Source organism: Ceratocystis lukuohia (genome assembly GCF_044167205.1).
Source record: "Ceratocystis lukuohia strain C4212 chromosome Unknown Supercontig2_pilon, whole genome shotgun sequence".
In the NCBI taxonomy this organism is placed as follows: Eukaryota; Fungi; Ascomycota; class Sordariomycetes; order Microascales; family Ceratocystidaceae; genus Ceratocystis; species Ceratocystis lukuohia.
In genome coordinates this window covers 1,019,504-1,043,984 of record NW_027263521.1, presented here as the reverse complement: position 1 = coordinate 1,043,984, position 24,481 = coordinate 1,019,504, and the positions used below count along the sequence as shown (strand labels likewise).

The window sequence follows — 24,481 nt, the reverse complement described above, 5'->3', positions numbered from 1 at the left end:
TCTAGATCTTCTTCTTCATCGCCCTGTTTCTCCTTCTCCTTCCATCCTTTTTTCTTTGCAACCCCTTTCCCATTGTCCATGAGCGTCACTTGAGAGAATAGAAGCCTCCATCGGACGAATAGGAAACAAAGGCTGCTCCTAGTATTTCACCAAGTAGCTGAGCCTAAGCCTTCCTACCAATACACGAAGCCGTCAGAATCTGACCGAGTGTGGATTTCTCATATATTTATTTGTGCTCCCAATTTCGGGTCGACCAAGCCGGCTGACGGACTAGAAGCTTTGTTTGCTTGTATTATTTTAGTAGTACTGATACCACTAGGCAATAGCTGTCCCTGCGTGCTACCGTCGTTGGTTGATCTGGTACATTCCATCATCCACTGGGGGATGAGAATCAAATGAGTATCCCATTGGCGCCCCAGCAGCTTGATGCGGCATCTGTCTTCTGCGCACGTTAATGCCGTACGGGTTTGATTGATGCTGTTGCTGTTGCTGCTGTTGGGCCTGAGCTCTAACCTGAGCCTGCGGGTGCGGGAACTGCATGCCACGTGCTGCACCCGAGGTGGCTGGATTTGCGCCCGGCATCATTTCGAATATAGGGGTATTAAATCGATACATTTCTGGTGGCTGTTGCGTAGTCCCTGATGCCCCAGCAGACTGTGCAAACAACGATGCATCGGGGCGTGACCCGGCCTGGTATTGAAAGTTTGCGTTGGCCTGCGGGGGCGGAAGTTGCTGGGCGTTGGCCTGCTGCTGCTGTTGTGGCTGGAAGCCATGAGACCCGGAGGCAGACATGTATGGAGACGAGGCGGTGACTGTAGTAATGGAATGCAGGGCCGGATGGTTGACCTTGGATGGAGGGTTTGCCGTCGCAGAACTGCGAAGTTGTGAGAAGCGATTGGACATCATGTGCTGCTGGGCATTGTGCTGCTGCTGCTGCTGCTGCTGCTGTTGCTGCTGAGCTTGAGGATATTGCTGTTGCTGAGCCTGTTGCTGCTGTTGCTGGGCATGCTGAGACGTGGCGTGTTGGTGTGAGCCTTGCTGAGTGTGTGATTGTTGAACCTGTTGCTGTTGCTGCTGTTGCTGCTGCTGCTGCTGCTGTTGTTGTTGTTGTTGCTGCTGCTGAGGCGGAACCATCGAATTTGTTTGCTGGTTGTGATTCGCATGTAGGCTCCGGTTTTGCAAATGCTGTGACTGTGGGTAGCCAAGGGCAGCTCGTTGAGTTTCTGTACCAGCATGCGTGTGATGGTTCTGCGACATGGGGTTTTGCATTGACGTCATTCCTTGACTAGGACTGCTCTGAGCAATCATCTGGTTCTGTTGCAATGACGGGGCGAATGAAGAGGCCATAGATGCTTGCGATTGGCTTGAGTCGGTGGCAGGCCAGGTGTTCGTACCCGACTCACCGGCAACCCGAGGACGCTTGGTCTGCGAGGCATGTGGTGCAGTCCATATGCGCTGCTCTTGCTCCGCAATTTGGGATGTGGCTTGATTATATTGGTCGTTGGGAATTGGCATCGACTTGCGTTTGCGTGTGGCAGCTTCCTGAATTGTGGTGGCGCTAGGTATCACAGGCGTGCCCTGCGACATTTGGCCCTGGGCCATCTGATTCTGCTGCATAGAGTTAGGGGACATCTGCCCTTGGCCCTGAGCCATGTGAGTCTGTGACAGTTGGTTTTGGGGCATTTGGGGTTGTTGTATCTGGGCCGACTGTATTTGGTTAACGTGGCCACCAAATTGCTGAGACAGAGTTGGGGTGCTGAGAATAGACTTTTCAGGAAATTGCATGTTGTGGTTGTCTATCATCGGCGGTTCTTCGGTTGCAACAGCAGTTTGTTCGGGCTGACCGACGGAAGCTTTGGGAGCTTTTGGGCGTGATTTCTTTGCTGGGGAATCTATACCAGGGCTTTCATTTCCAGCAGTTCCTGGCTGATCACCACCGTCGGCGGTGGCATCCTTGGGCTTGTTCTTAGAGCCCTTTGGCCTTCCTCGTCGCTTCATAGCTGCAGAAGAGTCGGCTGTGACGGGAGTAGACGGTGGTATCGTTTCGTCAGCAGCTGTTGAAGAGATGGGCTGTTGCTGAGCTGGCATGGAATTCATAACAGATCTGCGTCCATCCATGACGGAGTCGTCTATATCTACCCAGCTGTTTTCACCCGCCTCGTTCACGCCTTGGCCGTGCATGGAAGCAAACGAAGTATGGCACTGGCCTAGAGAGCCGGGCTGTTGCCCTTGCTGGCGGGACTGCGAAGAAGAGCTTTGACCGCCGGCGACCGATGAATTAACATGCTCATCATCAGTTGCGGGCTCAGAGGCAGCTTTGGGTTCGGTATGCGTCGTCCCGTTTTGTCCTTCCTTTTTTTTCTTGGCCATGGGGCCTTTTTTGATACCCTTATCCTTACGGGCTTTAGTGCCCTTACTGCCCTTTGGACGGCCACGCGGCCGTTTTACTGGCAAGATGGCCATTTGGACAGAGTCGGCTGCCGTGAAGCTATTGCTTTGGAAAATTTCGCTAAGCCATGAAATCAGGTTTGCGCCTGATCCGTTGGAATTGGCGCTCGCTGGGAAAATAACATTCTCCGAAGAATTTGACGGTTGTCCGCCGCCAAAGTGGACTATGGAACTACACAGCCGTTCGACTACTTTGGTTGGCTGCAAGTTTTGCAACAGGTTTAATAATCGAGCTTGCTCTTCTTTGATGGAGGTAGCATCAGAAGCAGATGCGGTGCTCTGGTTCTGAGCTGAAGGGAGGATGGACTGCATCAGATTTGACTGCGGTTGCATTGATGTCTGTATAGGGAGTCCAGTGCGTGATTGCTGCATTTGCGCAATAGGCTCTTGCATCTGTTCAGTCGGACTGTCGTCGAGAGAAGATGTGGTTGAGGTTCTAGAGGCAGATAGAACGGGAAGCGGAACTGTGTGTTGGCGGGAGAGTTGGGTATGAGCGTGGTTGAGATTAAAGGTGTTATCGTCTGAAGTGGACGTGGACACGGTAGGCGAGGTTGCTGTAGAAGACGATGTGCTAAGGCCGGCCAGAACAGTGTTGGGGGTGTGTCTAATGGCGGATTTCTTCTTAAGCGCGTCTTTCTGGGCGAGTTTTGCAGCGATTACAGTGCCCTCGCTGATGCGCCGTGCTTGAAGCTCGGTGGTTTCGTTGGTTAGTTTCCGAGTTGGTTTCGCGTTGTGTGTAGATGATGTAGCGGCCTCAGAACGAAAGTTCATAACACCAAAGTTTCCAAAGTCGGAGATGGCGGTAGCGTGCAGTTTGCTAGGAACGTATCTTTTACGACCGTCTTTCGCATTGGCTTCTGCACGTGGCGCAAAGGAGGTAGGGAAAGCTATGGAGGCGGGCTTAAAAGTCAGCAAAGGAAGCAAGTAGCGATGGGGGGAAAAAAAAAAGGTAGACAGGGCGTGAATTTTTGCTTGGTCCAAGATAAGAAAAAAAAAATGTAGACATGAGAGACTAGGCGGCGGATAAGCCAAAAACATGCTTCTTTTTGAACGGAATGAGAGGAAACGGGCGAGAGGACAAGGGAGAAAGAAAGAACAAAGCAGGAGAAAGAGACGCGGCAGCAAGGCGGAAAAGGAAGGACAGGACAGAATAAGGGAAGAGAGAAGATGAGCGTACCTTTGGAATTGACTTTGAAGCGAATATTGGAGGACGAGGAAGCTTCTGGTTGAGTCCGGACGGATTCTGGTGGCCGAGACCTTCCTGACGTGTCGGCTGCGGAATCAGAGACTAATGGAGACAGAAAACAAGGGCGAAATGGGTCAGTCAGCAGGACAGGTTGGATCTATGATCTATAGATAGAATGTATGTGTGGTATGGCGTGCAACGCAGAGCGAATCTAGTATATGTTGTGGGAGATAAAGCGAGCTGGCAGGCGCTAAATGCAAGGCTATGCAGACAAGGCCGGGTTAAAAAGGCGAAGTAGATATTGAAGGAAAGGGGAGAAAGAGATTAATCGCAGGTTTTCCTGCTGGGCGAAGAAAAACTTTGAGGAGGAGGCCAAGGCCAGAGGACACAGAGACTTTAGGACCGCAAAAATCCGAGGCCGATGAGACAGAGCAGCATCACGATGAAATCGCGTCAGGCACGTGGATATTTTTTTTGGGGGGGGGGGGGGAGAGAAGCTAAGATGCCAATTAAGGGCCTTGAAAGAGCGATAAAAGGAATAGAAAAAAAATATAGGGAAAATTTTATAATGGGGGAGAGGGATTGATTGATTGTTTATGTCGTGTAATTTGACGTGGGCATAGATAAAAGCATTGGGATTGGGAGAGGACAATTACAGGCGGCGACAATGTCGTTTGGTCGGCCACGGCTGAGCAACCAGACAGGGACGAGGCTGAGAAAAAGAATATGGAGGGAGAAGACGGAAGGGTGGAAGAGGAAAAAAAAGACAAAAAGGGCCTAAATGCAAGCAATAAGGAATAAGGGTACAGAGAGGAATGAGAGGAGAAGAGAGAAGAGGATAGGATAAGAATGGGCAAGGCCAAGAAAACACGGTCTTGGTGCAAAGTTCACTTGGATCTGCAGTGGGCCGAGGGCTGACCTTGACCTTGACTGTGCTTGACGCGAGGCGGACGTGAAAAAGAAAAAAACTCTAAAGTAGCAGAAAAAGAAGAAGGAAATTTGGCGAGGACCCGGAGAGGAAAAGGCAGGGCAGACAGAAGAGGAAAAGGCATATGCAGAGGGAGGAGGATCGTCATGACGTCTAAGGTGAAAAGCGAGAGACGGCAAGACAATAATGAGAGCGAGAGGGTAAAGGGAGACTAGAAAGGGGAGGGGGGGGGGGGCACGTAAAGGATGATAGTGGGCGCATCAGCGATAGATGATCTTTCTTACCTGAAGGTTGGGTCATTTGCTCTGATGGCGAGACACCACCGTGACAATTGACAAGAGAGACGATGTCCCGGGGGACAGCCGTCTACCAAGAATCTGAAAATCCACGGTCGATAGCCGGTTGCGGATAGTGGATGACAGGTGATGGAGGTAGCGCTGTCGGCGTGCCGAAACAAAGCGAGCGAAAAAAAAAAAAGGAAAGAAACGAGCGTAGTCGGGCAAGACACTAAGAGGGTGTGCGTACTGTATCTTAATGGTGCAGCCCTGCTTAATATCGTGATATGCCGCGTGTGCGATGCGGTCGGTATGTGAGCGGGCAGTGGGAAGGGGATTTTCTTCCTAGCACTATAAGAAAAAAAGCCCTTGACTTGGGGTGTTGTGTTAGGATAGAAGTCTTGGTCTATATAAAAGTGAGATAATATCGTGGAAAAAGATGGCCGGGAGGGCAAGGTCTGTCGCGGAAAAAAACAATCAATTGGAGAGAAGAGGAGCGAGGATAAAAAATCAAAGCTCGCGACGGACAACGATGACAACGTTGGGAGGATGAGACAATCTAGAGGAAAAAAAAGAAGAAAAAAATTAAAGACGAAATAGTAATAATAGCAGCAGGAGCAAGGTGGTAGGTAAGGCAGCAGTACAAGGCTAATACAGGGCAAGCAATTAATTGGGGCGGCTCCTTTTGTCACGCTATCTAAAGCAGCAGAAAAAATGAGAAAAAGGCAACGACGTCGCAACCAGCAAAGCAGCTATTTATTGTGTCTGTTGCTTTGCCATGCTGTATTTATTTTGTATTTATGTTATTATTTTTTAAAATCTTGATTTTTTATTTTTCACAAAACTTTTCGCCTGCTTCGTCGTCTTTGGTTGCCCTCGCTTGTTTCTGTGCTAGGATATGCGCTGTTCTTCTACACGTTCCTTTTTTTCCTTCGCTTTTGTTCTACAGGCAATGTGCCGCCTGCTACCTTTGGGCCTGGCAGCCGCCAAATAGGGCAGGTTGAAACGCTGTCAGGCGCCGGCATCGAAAAAAAAGAGAAGGAAAGAAAAGAAAAGAAAAGAAGAAAAAAAAAAAAAAAAAGAGAAAAATTCAGCAAAATAAAGCGAAAAATTAAAATAGACATGCTTGAAGACGTCAGGTCAAATAGCGAGCTACATTATCACCGCCAAATTTATCTGTTCTGTAGCTAATAGAATAAAATAGCTTTTTTTTTGCCGCGATGTTATATGCACACAGCGGTCTACACAAGAGAAGGGGCCCTCCAGATTCTCCAAGCCCCCTCGTGCCAGCCACCGACCCTCTGCCTCTGCTCTGCTATACGTCACAGCCGCTACTCTCTTCGTGCCGTCCGTCTGTGTATTCTTCAGGCTCACGTTTTTCTGCCCTTCTATTATTCTTGCCTCCAGCCGCAGTGTGTCACCGAATCCCAATTCTCTTTGTTTGCTTTGGCTTGTCAGGTGGCCTTGCCTTTACGTCTGGACCTGTCCCCACAATTAACTGCATTATTCCTTCTCCCCAATCGCCACACTGTGCCCTCCACGAACCCCTCGCGATAGTTGACAGTGCGTATAGTATGGTTGCACCGTGATAACTTCCACTTTCATGTTATCGTTATCGGCACAGCCTTGAGCCTCCAAGCTATGGCTTTGCTGAGCCATCCCAAAAGGCTGGCAACTCTCGCTCTCACACTCCGAATTTTTAGTCCACTGTCCATCTTCTCCTCCTCACAGCGCAGCACTGCAGGTCTGCGCCATTTCGCTGCTGCTTTTGTTCGCCTTTTCTCCCTTCATGAGTCGTTCCTGATCTCATACGGTACTGTAAGCTTTTCCACTCGGTTGTCACGCAATGCTATATACTCGTAGTCCAAGCCTCTCATTGCCTAGAGCCATTTACGCCCTTGAAAACCATTGCCGTTGAAGCCATCTTGACAAGCACTCTTTTCCCTTCTGCTACCAATCCGCTCTCTTACTTACACGCTCTAAAGTGCGCTTCCAGGCCTATCTCTTGCTCTTTGCGACCCCTCCTTCCTGACACCGCCGCCGCAAACAAATATCCCGCATTGCCCTCTCTGCGAAATACCGTCCGCCAAAATGTCTGTGTACTCTATGCTGTCGCTCCCCATTGGCGCATTCGACTCTTCAGAGTACCAGGACCCTCTAGCTCTGCTACAAAGCCTACTGGGTGATGCCGGCACTGTGCTACCCTTCCCCATCCCCAGCTTCAAGATCGGAACTCTCGATGCCCTGGTCCAGCAGGCGGACGAGCTTACCAAGCTTGACTCCGCCTGCCAGTCGGTTGCCGCCAAGGTGGCCGACTCGCTAAAGAACATTCTTGACGGCGATGAAGACAAGATTGCTCAGCAGAAAACGGTCAACGATAGTACGATACAATGCACCTACCCACACCCACCTTAGCAATTAGCTGGCCTCAGAACTAGCATTGGCTTTGGCGCATACTAACAATCCGCCCTTTTAGAACCCACCGACCAGTACATTAGCTCGTTCTCATGGAACAAGGCCCGCTACCGGGCTGACAAGCCCATCAGTGAGCTCGTCGATATGCTGCAAAAGGTATGGTCCCAAGCCACCCCGTCCGTGAATGACACGATGCGTTTGCCAGTACGCAGCTAATGCAAATCCCTCGACAGGAACTCGCCACAACCGACAACGATATCAAGAGCAAATTCCAGCAGTACAACTCGGTCAAGACAAACCTCGCAGCCCTGCAAAGACGACAGACGTAAGCAACTGAACTATGCCCTTTGCCCTTCTGCCATCCCGACTCTTGCTGATTTCATTCTCCCTACCGGAGCCCTTGCGCTAATATGCTTGCCTTTCACTAGCGGTAACCTGTCCACAAAGTCTCTCACGTCCATTGTTGATCCTTCCCTCCTCATTCACGAGTCCGAATACCTCGAGACGCATCTGATAGCAGTTCCCACCATTGGCAAAAAGGAATTCCTGACTACATATGAGACTCTTGCTCCTATGGTTGTTCCCCGTTCGTCGACGCAAGTAGCCGAAGATGAAGAATTCACACTGTATGCTGTGGTTACCTTTAAGAAGCACAGCAGCGAGTTTCTTCACAAATGCCGCGAGCAAAAGTGGACCCCTCGCCAGTACAAGTTTACAGAGGGTGGCCGCGAGGGTGAGCAGAAGGAGCTGGAACGCGTCAGTCGCGAGGAGAGAAAGGTCTGGGGCGAAGCACTTCGTATGGGCCGCTCAGGTTGGAGCGAGAGCGTCATGGTGTGGATGCACGTCATGACACTGCGCGTGTTTGTTGAAGCTGTCCTGCGGTACGGCTTGCCGCTGGACTATGTGTCTGCTATTGTCAAGGTATATCAGCCAGGATCCCAGAAAAACTTGAACTCGAACTGCGCAAGTCCACACTCACTAACTCGATCTTCCTCAATTTCTCCTCATAGACCAAAGCTGCCAAAACAACCAAGAAATTGCGCACTGTCCTCGACCAAAAGTACTCTTATCTGGCTGGAAACGCCATGGCTAGAGACAAGAAAGGCAAAGTCACCAAGGACGATGCCCAGCTCACGTCTGACATGGCGGCGGCGGGCTTCGGCTCGGGGGAAGGCAACGAGTACACGGCGTATGTGTACTACGAATTCGATTTCCCTTGAAGCCCGCCAGAGGGATAGGATACCAGCCCTTGCACTGTACTGACCTTATAGCCAGCCAGTTTTGCTGTGCACTCAGACCTGACCTGGATCATATTCCGGGCACTGTCTTTTTTTGTTCTCATTCTTTTCCTTGTCTCTTTCTTGGCTTAGATGCATTTACTTGTCCTGTTATATGACCATCTCTTTCACCTATGCGTGTCTCTACACTGAAACAATGTTCCTCCTTGCAGAGAGAAAAGAAAGAAAAAAAGGAAAACAAGAGAAGACTTCGCTGTTTGTGTCTTTTTTTTTTTCGTATCCCCGCGTTAGTAGATTCAAACAAGAAAAGAACGTGGCTGAGTTTGTGGGTGTGTCCTTCTGTCTAAATTTTTGCTCGATATTCGGTCCTGTGTATCATTCATGCATGCATATAATATATATCAGAATTTCTATTAATCAATGTTCCGCTCTCCGCGCCTTCACCCCTCACCGGAGCCCGCTGCTTCGTTACTTCGGACTTCCGGATAACCAGCCACCACTTTGGGTTCTGCCTATAGTCAGGCGTCTGCCACAGCAAGTATCCGACATGAGGGGTAGTACAGCAGCCAAAATGACAGTTCAACTAGCGCTCTACCGGCTCTACCAGCCCCGTCTGTATGTGTGTTTTTATGTACAGCTTCCCTTCCCTAACACTATATGTTCAAATCCTCCAAGTCCTTTTTTTTCTTATCGGCGGGCTTATACCCTAGTTAATGGGTGGTTTAGGCCTTGGGAATCAGATCGCGCTCGCGCAGGGCAGCAACAATATCCACCACACACTCTTCCACTGACTTCAGGTCAGTGCGGATTGTGATTTCAGGATTCAACGGCTCTTCATAGGGCGCAGAGATGCCAGTGAATTCCTTGATTTCACCGGCGCGGGCCTTCTTGTACAGGCCCTTGGGATCGCGCTGTTCGGCAACCTCCAGGGGGACCTGGACAAAGACCTCGATAAATGGGATCGCCGCATCGCCGCTCTGGGCAGCAGCGTGGAGGGCACGGGCAGAGTCGCGGTCGGCACGGTAGGGTGAGATGAACGACGTGATAGCAATGGTGGCCGAGTCGGCAAACAGCTTAGCCACTTCTCCAATACGGCGAATGTTCTCGTTGCGGTCGGCCTCGCTGAAACCCAGATCCTTGTTCAGGCCAAAACGGACATTGTCGCCGTCGAGGCGGTAGGCTGCTAAGCCAAGGTGCAACAGGTGTTGTTCTAGGGCGGTGGCGACGGTGGACTTGCCGGAGGCAGAGAGGCCGGTAAACCAAAGGGTGAAGCCCTTTTGCTTGCGCAGAGCTTCGCGCTCGTCGCGCTTAAGGGAGGGATGCCAGGTGATGTTGCTAAAGAATGGGGGGGGGGGGGGGCGACGTTAGATTGGCCAAGGAAAGATAGAGAAGGAGAGGGGGGCTTAACTTACGTAGCCATTGTGAATCTACAGAGCGCGGGAGGCGGGATAGAGCAAAGGGGAAGTAGACTGTTAGTGGAGAGGTAGGAAAAGGCAAAGAAAAGAAAAGCAACGAGAGCAAAAATAGCAGCAAGAAGAATAGCAATGGGAGGACAACCAAAAGAAGCTACATGGTCCCTTTTATACTTTCAAAAAGACACTCAATTTTTGGTACCTTGGTACAAAACGCCTTCCCCAAGAGAAACACCATCCGCTAAGAGAAATGACGTGCTAAGGGAGTTTTGGCGGGGCCCTCCTACTAGCCTGTCCTACTGGCTCTCGTAATGTCGATTACTGTGATTTGCGAGAAATTCGAATTTATAGTTAATTTAATGGCCACATTTGTCAACTATTGGCTTGTGGCATTAACTAACTTGTCTGGCTGGCTGACGAACTGTTACCCACCCCCTCCTCCTTCCCTTGCCTTGATTCCGTTGGCTCTCAAACATCACCCCCAAGTTAAGCCCAGATTGAGGCTTTTCCCGTGAAGCAAATCCTTATCCAGTGTCTTCAGCAATGTCTTGATTCGCTCATTGATCCCCGGTCCGGGCCTCCAATATGGCCAACATTTGTGTTTTGCTTCGCACTGACCAGAATACTTCGGATTTCGGGGGGGGCATTCAGCGCCCCGTTCGGACTACAGTGCCAAATCAACTCATACAGTTTATCAGAGAAGGACATGGTTTGTCTACATGTATATAGATAGGTCTGCACGCATTGAATCCGCATGTCTATTGCATTCATTCTCGTTGGCCTATCGCCGCGTGGCGAATTATGGAAATGCTCGCAACAAGAGTGACTGTCTGGGCTGTCTGTGATCTCGAATTATGCAGTGCTTATCTCACCGAGACTGCATTTATTCTATAAACCTTGGCATGTACTGCGCGCATTTTAGTCAGCTTCTTCTCTGAATCACAGGCAAATCTAGGAGTAAAAAGAAACTTACATTGGCCCATTTGGGCTGGATGAACAGTGAGTCAGCATCTGCAACGACGTCGCCCTTACTGCCATCCTTGGGAAGCGACTCAATTGTGCTCTTCACAAATGCCTTGCGACCGTCCAGGCGCTCAATCTTGGTTCTGACAACAAAGAATCCATCTGCCTTGGCTGGCTTCCGGTAGTTGATGTTCAGATACGCGGTCACAGCCATGCGCTGCGGCATCTTGGGGATGCAACAGAAGCCTGACTGTTCATCCAAGATTGTAGCCAAAAGGCCGCCATGCACAATACCCGGATGACCGCATAGGTCGTGGCCAAGATACATAACAGTAGTTATCTCCATGCCATTTTTACTCCCAAACGTCACAGGGACTGTAGCCAGAAGCGCGGGCCCTTGAAGCGACTTGGCCGTCAAGTTCTGGGCGCGGACTTTGTCAGGCATCTGGAGATGAGGACGGGACTCAGTTATGTCTGGGTCCGCACGCAACTTCTTCACGAGCTCGATTTCATCCATCTGCCTCTCAATCTCTCGTGCTGCCTCGTCCGCTGGCTTGTGACGCAACAGGCCCTCCTCGACAGAGTAGAAGCTGAGACCGAGCGCTGAGGCTGGGACAGTTGTGGCCATGGTCAATAGCGCTCCAAAGCCCACAGCGAAGGTAGTATAGAAACCAACACCAAGTAATCTGAACAGGAGAACAGCCTTGGGGTTTCGTTTAGTGGGTCCAGAGGCATCTTTGTTTAGTTGTTATTAGTATGTCTACATCTTTGGCAGCTCGCCCATGTTGATGGCTTACTCACCTGCAGAGCCCCATCTTATGCCAATGGGCCTTGACTTCGCCATCGGGCCGGCTAGATTGGGACGGAAGGCCGTCCTCAAGCTACGGATTCCTCGCATAGCCATAGTATAGTGAGTGAGTGAGTGAGGTCAGACAAGGTTGAGTGGTCGGTCACCTTGACGATTCAAGTGAGCCTGAGCAAAAGAAAGGGATGACGGAAAGAAAAGAAAAGAAAGATGCGAGCCCGGACATGGGCTCAATGAAGTAACAAAAAAGCGAGGGTAAGACTAGAGTCACAGGTTCTAACAATCTGTTGCGGATCGATAATGGAGGGTTGCAGAGAGATATGAAATGGTGAATGCCGCTGCGAAAGTTAACCCTAGTTAGCCCGGTGACAGCCGAGGTTTTCAAAACCTAAAGAAAAGCAAGGGTCTTCTAACCCTATTTATACTGTTTTGTGTAACTTGGTTCGTGCCATTTACCAACTACCTAACTTGAACTTGAGAAATCTCGTGCGTGTCGTTTTTATGTAGCGGCTGCAATTTACGCACAATGAAGCTCATAGTATTGCGACCAAAACTCAAGACAACGAAGTCTGCCCCACCCGCGTCTAGATGAAAAAAAAAAAATTGCAAATTGCTTATGTAGGGCAAACAGTCCGCTTGATGCAGAGCGGGTTTGATAATGTAGGGCCGCCTGCTTTGGTGCTGATAAAACTGAGACTGATATAAAAGCATAATGCTGCCTTGCCCAACGAAGACTCTGCAAATGTGAGAAAACAGGTTATTACCAGTTGCAAGAACTTTGGAATTGAGGTGTTCTTTTTCTAGTTAAACATTGGCCACTATTTCTGATTTCTTTCTTTATTTCAATCGTCTTAGTAAGTAGGACGAGAACTATCTATTTTATTTCCCTGGCTAATGCAAAAGATATAGACTTGCCCCAAGTCGTGCCTTTATTCTGACTGACTACCCATGCCAGGCTACAAGAAGACCCAACGCGGTCGCCCATTTCTGCAGTCCAACTATGGAGGAGGCTCGTCTCGTACAGCTGGAGAATGTGCTGAGCGAACCAGATCTAATGCATGGGCAAACCCAGAGCGAGAGGACAGCTTGCAGCTTGCCCGCAGCAAACGCAGAGAGGAGCTCCAAGCGGAAATGTACAGCCGAATTGAGCCCCAGGCAATGGAAGTTGTAAGATATCACGGTCCTCGCGTTCCCACTATGCCACAAAATTGCCTTTTTATCCGCTGAAACTGGCTTGGTCTAACTTTGCGTCTCTACGTAGGGGTATTTTCATCTGTCCGAAGACGAATACCGACCCTTGAACTTGTCTGGAAACTGCATTGATTGGTTCAAAGAGGTGTCCGATCAGCACCATGTCCAGCTCAACCAGCACGAGACCGACCCAAGCATTATAGTCGTGCGGTCGAATTCGCCTATAAATATCAAGAAAGCCTTGGCAGCTATGTGTATTCTATATTCCAAACAGCAGTATCTAGAATCATCGGAAAACACTACTTTGGTTTGGCGGATTCCAAATACCGGGATACCAGCCTCGAAGAGAATCACATTTGTTGCTAGCCAAAATGTGCAGGAAAGCCGCGCAAAGATAACCGGAGAGGGAGGCGATATTGTCCCCGGAACCGCAAGTGAAGGCGAGGTCAGCAGCTTTGCCAAGAAAATGGCGCCGATTCTTCAGGCTGAGATTTTGAAGGTTGCGTACATGCCCCATGCCGTTTCACTGACAATGAAAATCGGCCTCCTGAAATACTCGTCCATACCTGCCGGCAGCAGTTTAACCCTTCAGCAGTTCGACCGCCTTCTAACAACGCGTGGGAGCCGGCTTAAGTCTGCGCTAGACCCTCGGTATGTTGGTTTTGAACATCACAATGTGCTGCTCGAGAGCTAGGACTGATGCATCACGCTTATAGACTTGGTTGCGCGCTCTACCATAAAAAGCTGTTGAAAGTGGTGGGAGATTTCTATCAAAACAACACTCGACGACTTTTCCACGGAGGCCTTCCCCCCAGGACCAAGGATGAGGAGATCTTCATGCATACAAAGGACGGCAAAAAGGTCATGATTGGTATTATGAATAAGGACGAGATGGGCGTCATTCTGCCTAGTGGCATATGGAAGACTGGAGCCTTGCGGAAGCTAGAGAGCATCAGGGTTGCATGTCCCGACCAGTAAGTTTATGGAATGCAGGTTTCTCCCGTGAGTTTTGACACTGATAAGACTTTGCCAACTTAGACGTCTTGACTACGAATTTGCCATCGAGACTGACGGCCCGGGTGAGTTCGAAACGCAGTATTCTAAGCTTAAACAGGAGGTCCACATAACTGGCACACCAAGTGACCCGCGATCACCATACATAATCAAATTCCCGAGAGTAAACACCTGTCCAGATGAAATCATCGGCACTGAAATCAGGACTACCGAGCGGTTTCCTTTTAGGGATACCTACTACAACATTGAGATCACCATGGTTAGGCGGTGGATGGGCATGGGGACCGAAGGCGCGCATAGCAACTCCACAGAGGTATCATTTACGTGTATGGATTGGTACACTAAGCTTGGAAACTGGAGTGATCCCGAAGCCGAAGATCCTAGCAAGGCTGACATGCGCGAATTCTTTCTTCACAAGCCAACCTACGAAGAGAGTCTGTCTCAGTATCTTGACTATGTGACCGAGGTCCAACAACTGTTGGAAAAAGCTAAAGACATCCCCTGAAGAAGTTGATTAGAGACCGATAGTCGAGATTTACTTGAGTCACAAAAAGGCTAGATGGGCAAGGTGAAGGCGCCACGGAATACTGTGTGCTAGTTTGGTATTTTATTGAGGAAGAATTTGATTATGCAGCCTGGGGCTTAGCCTGGGCAGCTTGAGCAGCCATCATTTTTTGTCGGAGAGCTTGAGCAAATTGTTAGCAAAAGTAAAGCCTATAACAAAGAATTGACTGGACCTTACCTTCTTCCACGGCCTGGACGTTCATAGTCTTTTGCGCAATGATGGTCTCCAGTTCTTTGAGACTCTTTGAGAGATCCTTAATCTTGATTTCGTAGTACTTGACAGCGTCTTCTAGGTTCTAGAATCGTAGGCGGTCAGCTTTGTTGGGCAGTCGGAGATTAGCTCTGCTAGCTAGCTATGGTCTTTTACCTTTTCAACGATGAAGCCGGTGCCAATATCGATAAGCACGCGCTTTTTGTCCTCAAGTATGCCGCGAACGTAGAGAGAAGTAGTGAGAGGGACCAGGGCAGCCTCAGGCTCTATACCAGACAGACAAAACGTACGTTGTTAGAAAGAGACTAGATAGGGCATTCTTTTCCGACAAGATACCGGTGCATAGATTCAAGACTGGATTGGTTTACATACCTTCTGGAGCAGACGCGCGGGCTTGCACGCATCGCAGACTCTCCTTGAACTTGGAGTGTGCGGCATTGAGAGACGTGAAGGAAGCAGACAGGTGCTCAAGATCTTCAGTGATCTGCTTCTTCAGCATAGACAGTTGCTGGACATCTAACGAGTCGATGCTGACTGTATGTGAGCGGGCGGGATGTCAGTGAAAGTGATTTGACTGAGGAGGGTGGGGGGGGGGGGGCGCAGAACTTACCACTTTGGCCTTGGGACTGAGAAGACGACGACATTATGCTAGGTGAGAAGAGGGAAGAATGAAATGGCAGTGGTGACTAATTGTGAGCCCTAGGGGGGCTTCTATAGAAAATATGGTCTGGTAGGGGTTTGGTACTTTGTGATCTTAAAATGGTGATGTACTGCTGCTCTTTTTCAATTGTACTATAATATTTTGAGTAATGGGTACGTACCTGAAGCTCAAGCTCATAATGGTGGGGTCACTCGTACCGTGCCAAAACGGCCGGAATACACACTGTTCCACGCACAGATCTAGCTCTTATTCTTGATGTTCAACTCTACTTATTGCATTACACATGATTATTTGCCAAGGTACACGCGCACAAGTATGCATTTCATGCTATCTATAGTTTTTGCAGCAGCTCGCAGATATACGCGGACAACTCGCCCACACTTTTGGTCTCCTTGATGTCTAATGCACGGCACTGTACCTCGCACTGTCCCAACTCTCTGAACGCTTTACCCACGACAACGAGGATAGGATAGCCTGCAAGATCGGCATCCTTAAGCTTCCATGGGATACCCGCATTGCGGTTGTCGAGGACAACATCAAGGAAAGCGTTTCTCCCTAGAAAATCACAGTATGATGTTGCAGCAAGGTTGTCGTAGATCTTGGCCCCCTCGTCAACCAACGCCTTGTCTGCTACAATGGCGACCTGGAACGGTGCAATCGCTGCTGGCCAGCGAAGACCACGCGAGTCGGCCATGGTCTCTGCAATGGCGCCGATGATGCGCGTCACGCCAATCCCAAAGCAACCCATCTGTATTGGCACCTTGAACTCGTCCTTCCCAGACGGCGAGACAACGGCGGGGAGGTTCACGGTAGCGCCTAGAGGCTCAGAGTAGCGTGTGCCCAAGTGGAAGGTATGGCCTAGTTCGAGTGTGTTGAATAGTCGCAGATGGCCTGAAGTGCAGCGAGGGCAGTTGTCACCCGACTGCACACGCAGGAGATTGAGGGGGGCGGTGGCTGGGCTGTTGGCGGGGGAGGTGATGATTTCAGATGTAAAGACGGTCTTTGTGGAGCGGAGGGATTCGGGGAGAGCCATTTGATGGTCAAGTTGTGATATAAAAGAGTCGCCAAGGCGAAAATCAACTAGGTTGACGACTCTAATAGCCGATGAAGTTTGACTACCGTCACCAGTCTTCTCCAGAGCCTTTGACCAAAAGGGCACCGCATCTTCGATACTGGGATCGAGATCTGGAATCAAGCTCTTAATGGCGTGGTGGTTGACTCGTGGCGTGGCATCTGAATCAGAGCTGGCATACCATGCATTGACAAGTGTCTTGCGATCCTTAGTGATGCCTCTCCACACACGAATAGCATTGCGGTCTATTTGTGAGGCCGTCTTTTCTTTTGACTGGGGCAGTCTTGCTTCTGCTAGCTCATCATTGACAAGGTAGTCGCACGATGAGCATGATATGACAGTATCTTCCCCAAGCGAGCTTTCAATGTGAAACTCGTGGCTAAGGCTGCCTCCCATATCCCCAGTACTGGCTTCAGCTACTAGAAAAGGCAACTTGAGGTTCGAGAAGAACTGCGCGTAAGCTGAGCGCACTTCTTCGTAAGTCTTGAGAGCAGAGACAGTGTCAATGTCGAAAGAGTACATGTCTTTCATGATGAATTCTCGGCCCCGGAGAAGACCATTGCGCGGGCGGAGCTCATCTCTGTACTTGTTTGCTGTATGCCATGTCAGCTTGCGTTATACTTGTGCTGGGGCAATGTAGATTACTAATTTGGTAGAGACGCAGAGGCAGGTCTTTATACGACTTGACGGTTTTGGCTACAAGATTGGTCATTTCTTCTTCGTGGGTAGGGCCAAGGAGATAGGCAGATTCTTTTCGGTCCTGGAGTTGAAAGGCCTAGACCTTTTGTTAGATGCATTCGTATGAATAGGTTTGGCCGCCTTTAGCTCCGCAACTTACCTCAGCGGCCATTGCTTGATATCGACCGCTTTTTACCCAGAGGTCTTTTGAGGAGATTGTGGACATCCCCAAACGTGTGCCGCCTATGAAGCTATAGGTTAGGACTTTGAGAATTACGCAGCTTGAGGGCACATCATCCACATACCAACTGACTGCATGTATACATCTAGCAATGCTTCAATCTTTTTTTGGACACGAAGGCCTAGCGGTAGCATATGGAACATGCCCAGAGTTGACTACACATCTGATTAGCATCCACTACATACACATTGGAGGCTGCAGATCTCCTTACTTGGCGGAGAAAGCCAGCTTTTAGCAATTGGATGTGGCCAGAAGCTAGGACAGGATTACGCCAGGTTAATCAATTGAGTCAATGTTCCTAAGGAGAGCAGTAGATGCTTACTATCACCAGAAGCTTCGGTGATACCACCAGTAGGCACCCATATGTTAGACAGATTATTTCTTACGGCGATCTGGGACTATAGATTTTGTTAGACAAAGTCTGTTATAGCTACATCTTGGAGAACCTGGACTGAGTCAAGTACACTCACTGATGAGTGAGCTCTTATCTGGCTATACAACCCGAAGAGCGGCATTGCTGCTTTTTTCTGGGCTACAAGTCCATGGCGACGGACTGCCGCAAAGAGGCTCCCAAATGCCATTGCACTGATACAGGTAGTGTTAGGCTGTTTGTGTAGTAAAGATGAGGCTTGGCTTTCGGAGTTGTCATCACTTGTTAGGAGGACCCCATAATAAGAAGTTCGCGAGGTCACGTGGTATATACACAACCGCTTAAAAGCACACCCCATGTACTTACGAATTGGGGGGGGGGGGGGTGCTATCAGCTTATCAACGAAAAAAAAAGTGGCCCCACCGCCCGGCAAAATTTCAGAATGTCTACAACTTTTTTTTTTTTCCCAAGTGAAGCTTTTTAGCTGCGCCAGACACAAGCATCACCACCAAAGCACAACGTATTGCTTGGTGTTCTCCAATAGTCTTTTGTCCCCCTTTTTCTTACCTCCACAGACCACGTCGCTCCTTGTCGCTCCTTTTTCGTATTATGGGCAAGTTCCACAGTGCCCAGTCGCCCAAAAGTCGCAATGCGCAACATCAACGGCCAAACAAGCGCAAGGGCGACTACAATGACAACAAGTCTCCCAAACGCAGAAGAGAACCCCGGGATGAAGCCCAGGTCGAAGCTGCCGACAGCACGCGGCCGCTAAATAAGGGCTCTAGCACCTCTCGCGAAACTCTCCTTACCGAGATTAAAGCCCTTGGTGGTGATGATGCCGACCTCGACTTGGTTATGGGCGTCGAGTCTGAGTCTGAGAACGAGTTCGGAGGCGACAATGTGAACGGAAACCTACTCAATGACCTCCGGAAATTCGCGGCCGATCTAGGCATCGACGCGCCGGCTGACGAAGAGGATGAACCCGAGGCAGCGGATGAAGAGCACGGGGGAGAGGCCGACGAGGAGGACGAGCAAGATGAGGAGGAACAAGAGAAACCCAAGTCCAAGGCCGACCTGAAGAAGGAACAAAAAGAAATGGAGTACAAGGAGAAAAAGCAAAAGAAGCGGGAAGACAAAGAGAGAAAGAAGGATGAGAAGAAGAAGGCGGCAGAGGAGAAGAAAGCCGCCGAGGAAAAGAAGATGGAGGTAGCAAAGGCCAATGAGGCTGCCACTGCTGAGAAAAAAAACTTTGACTCCAAAAAGTCCAAGATGGTGCGCAACACTCACGCTCGCAAATGCGCTCCGTAATATCATAAGATACAGAAGACTAATATTACCGTATTCCTTGTTACAGACCTTCGAGCCCCGAGCTGACTGGCACGCCACTGAGCTGGCGGTGCTTCCCGAGCCCTCCGACGACGACATCACCAAGTACATGACCGTAATCCAGGTTATGCGTGACCATGCCCACAACCTTCTCGAGGCCGATGCTAGCCTTTATTCGACCACCATCCTCTCATCCTCTTCACACAAGTTCTTATCCACCATCATGGCCTCCGGTACCATGAGTGACAAGGTCTCTGCCCTGACTCTCGCCATCCAAGAGTCTCCTCTCCACACTGCGCGCCCCTTTGACGCATTGATTAGCCTGGCCTCCAAGAAGAGTCGCAGTCAGGCCATTATCGCCCTTAATGCCGTCATCGATTTGCTTGGTCCTGGCCTTGTCCTGCCTGCCAACCGTCGCCTGCGCACATTCCGCATGCAGCCTGCACTAATTAGTGCATTGCAGGCCAGCAAGACCACTAAATGGAGCCCTGACCAGCCCCTGCCTGGCGGCTTGACTCCCCAGCATCTGATATACTGGTCCTACGAAGAATGGCTGAAAGAGGCCTATTTTCGTGTTATTCAACTCCTCGAGACCTGGGTTACCGATGAGGTGGACTACTCGCGCTCGCGAGCTATTGACTTCATCTACAACCTACTCAAGGAGAAGCCTGAACAGGAAGCCAACTTGCTAAAGCTACTGGTTAACAAGCTGGGTGATAGAGATCGCAAGGTTGCCTCGCGCACTTCGCATCTTATGCTGCAGATTCAAACATCACATCCCGGAATGAAGCCAATTATCGTCAAGACTGTCGAGCAGGAAGTTTTGCTACGCCCCGGCCAAAGCATCCGTGCGCGCTACTACGGTGTCAACACTCTTAACCAAACTATTCTCAGTACCAAAGAGGCTGAGGTTGCTGAGGCCCTGCTCAAGGTCTACTTTGACCAGTTCAGCATCCTGCTCAAGAGCGGCGATTTGGGCCTACCTATGGGCAACGAGGCCACCAAGGAGGACGACGCCAATCCTAAGGACAAGGGCAAGCGGAGACGTGGGCCTAAGGCTAAGCCGACATCAGTGCAGACAGGCGACTCCTCCGAGAAGCTTGTAGCTGCCATCCTGACCGGCATCAATCGTGCGGTGCCCTTCACTAATGCCAACTCGACCATCCTCGACGACCATCTTGATACCCTGTTCCACGTCGCCCATTCATCCAACTTCAACACCAGCATCCAGGCCCTGACGCTGATACAGACGCTGTCATCCAAGCGGTCCTTGATGATGGACCGCTTCTACCGCACATTGTACGAGTCTTTGCTGGATCCTCGGTTGACTACCTCCTCCAAGCAGGCCATGTACCTGAATCTGCTATTGAGAGCGCTGAAGACCGATGTTGATGTCAGACGCGTCAAAGCCTTCACCAAGCGCATGGTTCAGATCACCGGCATCCACCAGCCCCCCTTTGTCATTGGTCTCTTGTATGTTTTGCTGCAGTTGCGCAAGACGATGCCTGATTTGTCTACTCTGCTCAATGAGCCCGAGGACACGCTCGATGACGGCGAGGAGAACAAGGACGCCTACGATGGCCGTAAGCGAAACCCCGAGTTCAGCAACGCCCATCGGACATGCCTGTGGGAAATTGTAAGTGCTTTGTAACCGTATATAGCCCCAGACCCCAAACCACATTTTGTGCTGACCAAATTATATAGGCCCCTCTCACGCTTCACTACCACCCCTCAGTCTCTGTCTATGCCGCGAGTGTTCTTGCAGGCAAAGACCTTCCACAGAAACCTGATCTGGAAAGCCACAGTTTAATTCGCTTCCTAGACAAGTTTGTCTACAAGAACCCCAAGGAGAAGGATGGTTCTCATGGCCAGTCTATCATGCAGCCTCTGCAGGTCAAGAACGACTTCAAGGATATGTGGCTGCGCAGCAAGAGCCAGGCGTCGAGCTCCTCCACTGTCAACAACGCGTCATTCTGGAACAAGAAGCAGGAGAATGTTTCTGCTGAGGACGTCTTCTTCCACGAGTACTTTTCGCAAATTGGCAAGGCCGGCCAAGCCGCCAAGAAGGAGGCTGCTGCTGCTGACCTGGAGGACGACGACAACGACGAGGTCTTCAAGGCTCTTATCTCTGGTACGGGCGGTCTGGACGAGGACGAGGAGGACGAGTCTGACTTGGGCATGGAGGGCTACAGCGACTCCGATGATGACGAGGAAGGCGGTGCTGCGGTCGGGGAGGATGCCGAGCTTGGTGACGATGATGAGGACGGTGAGGGAGGCTGGGAGAATGGCGAGGGCGTTGCTCTCAATCTAGACTCTGATGACGATGGCGACGACCTGATGTTTGGCGATGAGTCTGATGACGCCATGGAGGACGATGAGGCCGAGCCTGAGCTGCAGAGCACAAGCGCCAAGAAGACAAGAATGAGCAGGAAGGACTTCAAGGCTCTTCCTATGTTCGCCTCTGTAGACGACTACGCTACGTTGATGGAGAACGAGGAGGACGAAGATTTGGGTATCTAAAAGCGGCGGGCATAGAATGCAGAATGCATGTGTTGGCCGGGACTCGTTTTGTTTGTTATATTGATTGCTTGTCCATGTTACTTTTGCGGCATATTTAGGGTTACTTTGGGGGAAAGCCTGCTATTAATACACTCATCTTTCAGCCGGCATTAGATTGTAGTCGCGATCTTCATCTCCGGTGTTATCACATCCCACATGAGACACCTCGCCGCCTCAGGGCATCGCTGCCCTGGGCACTACTGACCTAGGCTAGGGGTAACCGCATTTCTAGGCAGTGGTATCAGAGTTAGCGGTGGCGAGAAACCCTATCTATCGATGTCGACCGTCACTTCTACACTCCTTGCATTTCAACAACGCCTTGGAAGAGCACCCTTCGACAGTTGAACATGTCTGTGTAGAGCGATGAGAGAACATAGCAAACACCCAGTTGCGCTTATACAAGAATTTTACAGTAAAAGCGAAGGCGGATATGTACATCCGATGATTGGGCAGACGGAACTAGAAGTGTGAGCAGGGCTCTTAACTCCTAAATCCTAACTTCGGAGAAGCAGATTTATCATGGTGGGTGCTATGCGTACGAGAGCCTGCCTATAGCTAAAGCCATGCACCCTGCCACCGGGGTTGACAATGGATTGAAGGGCATCCCACCCTAGACTTTGCCAGACTTGAGCAATCTTTAAACTTGGATATGCACTAGCTGCAGAGCAGGCGAGGGCAACTTGCATCGGCAGGTGATATGTTTCGGTGTAAGCGTTATGAATAGGGGATCTCTTGCCTTTTGGCCCAGACCGACACTGACTCTCTTCAGTCTACACTTTTACATTGCCGTTAGCGTTTTTCTTCAAAGTTTCGTTTCCTGGACGTCACTTGCTAGCCTTTTCTTCCAGAATCGACTATTTATGCGTGCCATACCCGAGCACCATACAGCGATTGTCGGTATGAATGGGATGGATGAGTGCTGGTGCTTGGGTGAGGAGCAATAATGATGGATTTCGATACAGTCGCTACCCATAAGAACGCCGGCACATGGTGAGAGCCCGGGGCCCCCTATACAAGACGAAGCCGGCTAGTGGCCCTTGAGTCCCAGCTTCCATCTTGTCCTCTAACCCGGGCGGCCCGGTCGCAGTTTCTAACGTTCCTCCATTACTCTCTCAAGAGCAACCGTCCATGGTTTGCCTAGATTTTGACAGACTTGAACAACTACTTGTAACAAGCGAGGGCTAGTTGAAATAAGATTCGGCTCACGTATTCATCCGAGAATACGAAAAAAACAAAGTAATACATGGTGTGCTTTGATATCACGATGAACTTGGCTACCATGTGTACACGGCTCGGAGGCTTTTTGCACAATGGCACACATGCTTCTAGTGATTCTTCCTCTTGCTTGAAAGCCACCCAGATATGCATATATATGGGCTCTTCGTTCTTCATCACAGAACGGTTGTTTCTCCCTTCACCACAACATCAGCCTCTTCCATACCATACATGGTCTTCACCCAGTCTTTCTTGGGGCCTTATTCTCTTCCGCTTGATCTCAGTCTAGTCTCATCTGCTGATAGAACATTGCTTTCTAGTCTCCATTCCGCGCCAACCTCTTCTGCCTCTGCCTGTAACGCCTAGCACTTGACAATCATGCAACCTTGAGCGGCTGCTGCCTTCATCCTCGCCTTCGTTGGCAATGCTATTGCAGGAAAACCTGTTCATCCTGATACGGGTCCGTACCCTCCCCAACCCGCATACAACAATTGCCGGTGGAATGGGGATGAATGCTGGTGCATCACTCCTAGACAAAGATACGAACGTGTTGCAGCAAGCTATTGTGGCAAGTAGCTTAAAATGGTGTAAATTTCTGGAAAGACCTGCATTGTAGGTCAATACCAACGAAGCCTATCTTGATCAAGCCAGGATCTGAAGCCTAGCAGTATCAGCAACGGCCACTCTCAATTCTGGTGTCCCTCCAGTACATCCATGTGCGCTGTTAAGGTATATCTTGGCCATCTTTTGATATAATCAAGCGCTGTCACAAATAGATAGATGTGGACTATGTGATGGCCCATACATTATAGCTTCAAGACAGTGCCTCCAGCCTGCTGCTAGAGCGCTATAGCATAGCCTTTTCAGTAAATACAGCTTTACATCATGTTTCAAATCAACTTATGACCAATAGAAGGCTTGCTATGGAGGGGGGGGGCAGAAAGGATGCTGCATTGCCTTGGTGAAATATAGTCCAATAGTCCAGATGCCATAGCCAAGAGCAACATTGCTTGACCCACGTGCCCTGTACTTCCTAAAAACGAAACTCTTGAGGCTTGCCCTATTCAAATGTCTGCTAGAGGGCTGCCGAAACGCGGAGGAGACCACACAGGCGCCTGAGCAAAGCACGTAGTAGTGAAGACAGCCGTGCTTAATGGCTAAGAACTCTGTGTTTCCGCTATCCCGGTAGCATATACTAGCAAACGTAGTCCGTACCACCAGGTGGCCTAAAAGGCAGGCAAATCGTTGACCTATGGCAGCTGACAGCTGGGTTATAAGAGTTAGATGACTGACCGGCTATTCTTGTTTCACATGGAGAGCTCCTGCTTCCGCTGCTGTATCATGCATTCTATGTGATGACTGACAAGGGCCTGCGCAATTGACTGTGTCAAATTCCATAACTCCGAGTCCATGGTGACATTAGGCTGGCAAATAGACCTCAAGTACCAGCCTATTACGACCGGCTCATGCTATTACATGGTCAGGGCTTCCAGCGTTGCGCATTTTTGGCGACCCCATCACGACAAGTTCTTAGCAATATGCTTAAGAAACTCTGTCGTGATTGTAGTCTGTCCATTCCCATTAGCTCGCATAAAGATTCCAAGAGAAAGCTGCCATTTGGACTCCAAGCTAGGCGATGTAGTCGAGACTCCCTGCTCACCATCGCTCTATCCGGGAGAGAGGCGTGGGAGTCCTCTAAATCTTAATCG

The 24,481-nt window shown here is 50.0% G+C and overlaps 8 protein-coding genes across 8 annotated transcripts; 3 read left to right on the top strand and 5 right to left on the bottom strand.

Annotated features, from left to right (window-relative positions):
• Nucleotides 1-339: 339 nt before the first annotated feature.
• Nucleotides 340-3,486, bottom strand: HOO65_020276 (uncharacterized protein; the record flags this gene model as incomplete). The annotated part of the gene is made up of 2 exons (XM_071006387.1): nt 340-3,335; nt 3,453-3,486. 2 exons carry the CDS (start codon nt 3,484-3,486, stop codon nt 340-342), a joined length of 3,030 nt encoding a protein of 1,009 aa, XP_070860914.1.
• A 3,442-nt stretch (nt 3,487-6,928) lies between these two features.
• Nucleotides 6,929-8,472, top strand: HOO65_020275 (V-type proton ATPase subunit C; the record flags this gene model as incomplete). Its single annotated transcript, XM_071006724.1, has 5 exons — nt 6,929-7,217; nt 7,314-7,408; nt 7,465-7,577; nt 7,681-8,173; nt 8,263-8,472. The coding sequence occupies 5 exons, from the start codon at nt 6,929-6,931 to the stop codon at nt 8,470-8,472; spliced, it is 1,200 nt and encodes a 399-aa protein (XP_070860913.1).
• Nucleotides 8,473-9,212: 740 nt separating this feature from the next.
• Nucleotides 9,213-9,910, bottom strand: HOO65_020274 (Adenylyl-sulfate kinase; the record flags this gene model as incomplete). The annotated part of the gene is made up of 2 exons (XM_071007043.1): nt 9,213-9,825; nt 9,903-9,910. 2 exons carry the CDS (start codon nt 9,908-9,910, stop codon nt 9,213-9,215), a joined length of 621 nt encoding a protein of 206 aa, XP_070860912.1.
• Nucleotides 9,911-10,785: 875 nt separating this feature from the next.
• Nucleotides 10,786-11,769, bottom strand: HOO65_020273 (UPF0644 protein PB2B4.06; the record flags this gene model as incomplete). The annotated part of the gene is made up of 3 exons (XM_071006951.1): nt 10,786-10,809; nt 10,876-11,600; nt 11,667-11,769. 3 exons carry the CDS (start codon nt 11,767-11,769, stop codon nt 10,786-10,788), a joined length of 852 nt encoding a protein of 283 aa, XP_070860911.1.
• An 849-nt stretch (nt 11,770-12,618) lies between these two features.
• On the top strand, nt 12,619-14,380 carry HOO65_020272 (uncharacterized protein; the record flags this gene model as incomplete). Its single annotated transcript, XM_071006647.1, has 5 exons — nt 12,619-12,837; nt 12,932-13,512; nt 13,578-13,835; nt 13,900-13,940; nt 14,055-14,380. The coding sequence occupies 5 exons, from the start codon at nt 12,619-12,621 to the stop codon at nt 14,378-14,380; spliced, it is 1,425 nt and encodes a 474-aa protein (XP_070860910.1).
• A 121-nt stretch (nt 14,381-14,501) lies between these two features.
• Nucleotides 14,502-15,294, bottom strand: HOO65_020271 (Prefoldin subunit 5; the record flags this gene model as incomplete). Its single annotated transcript, XM_071007018.1, has 5 exons — nt 14,502-14,560; nt 14,618-14,735; nt 14,807-14,916; nt 15,023-15,166; nt 15,261-15,294. The coding sequence occupies 5 exons, from the start codon at nt 15,292-15,294 to the stop codon at nt 14,502-14,504; spliced, it is 465 nt and encodes a 154-aa protein (XP_070860909.1).
• A 348-nt stretch (nt 15,295-15,642) lies between these two features.
• Nucleotides 15,643-17,817, bottom strand: HOO65_020270 (Proline--tRNA ligase; the record flags this gene model as incomplete). Its single annotated transcript, XM_071006542.1, has 7 exons — nt 15,643-16,976; nt 17,029-17,158; nt 17,222-17,304; nt 17,367-17,457; nt 17,514-17,557; nt 17,625-17,700; nt 17,773-17,817. 7 exons carry the CDS (start codon nt 17,815-17,817, stop codon nt 15,643-15,645), a joined length of 1,803 nt encoding a protein of 600 aa, XP_070860908.1.
• A 464-nt stretch (nt 17,818-18,281) lies between these two features.
• On the top strand, nt 18,282-21,518 carry HOO65_020269 (CCAAT-box-binding transcription factor; the record flags this gene model as incomplete). The annotated part of the gene is made up of 3 exons (XM_071006375.1): nt 18,282-18,944; nt 19,027-20,634; nt 20,703-21,518. The coding sequence occupies 3 exons, from the start codon at nt 18,282-18,284 to the stop codon at nt 21,516-21,518; spliced, it is 3,087 nt and encodes a 1,028-aa protein (XP_070860907.1).
• Between the last annotated feature and the right edge of the window lie 2,963 nt (nt 21,519-24,481).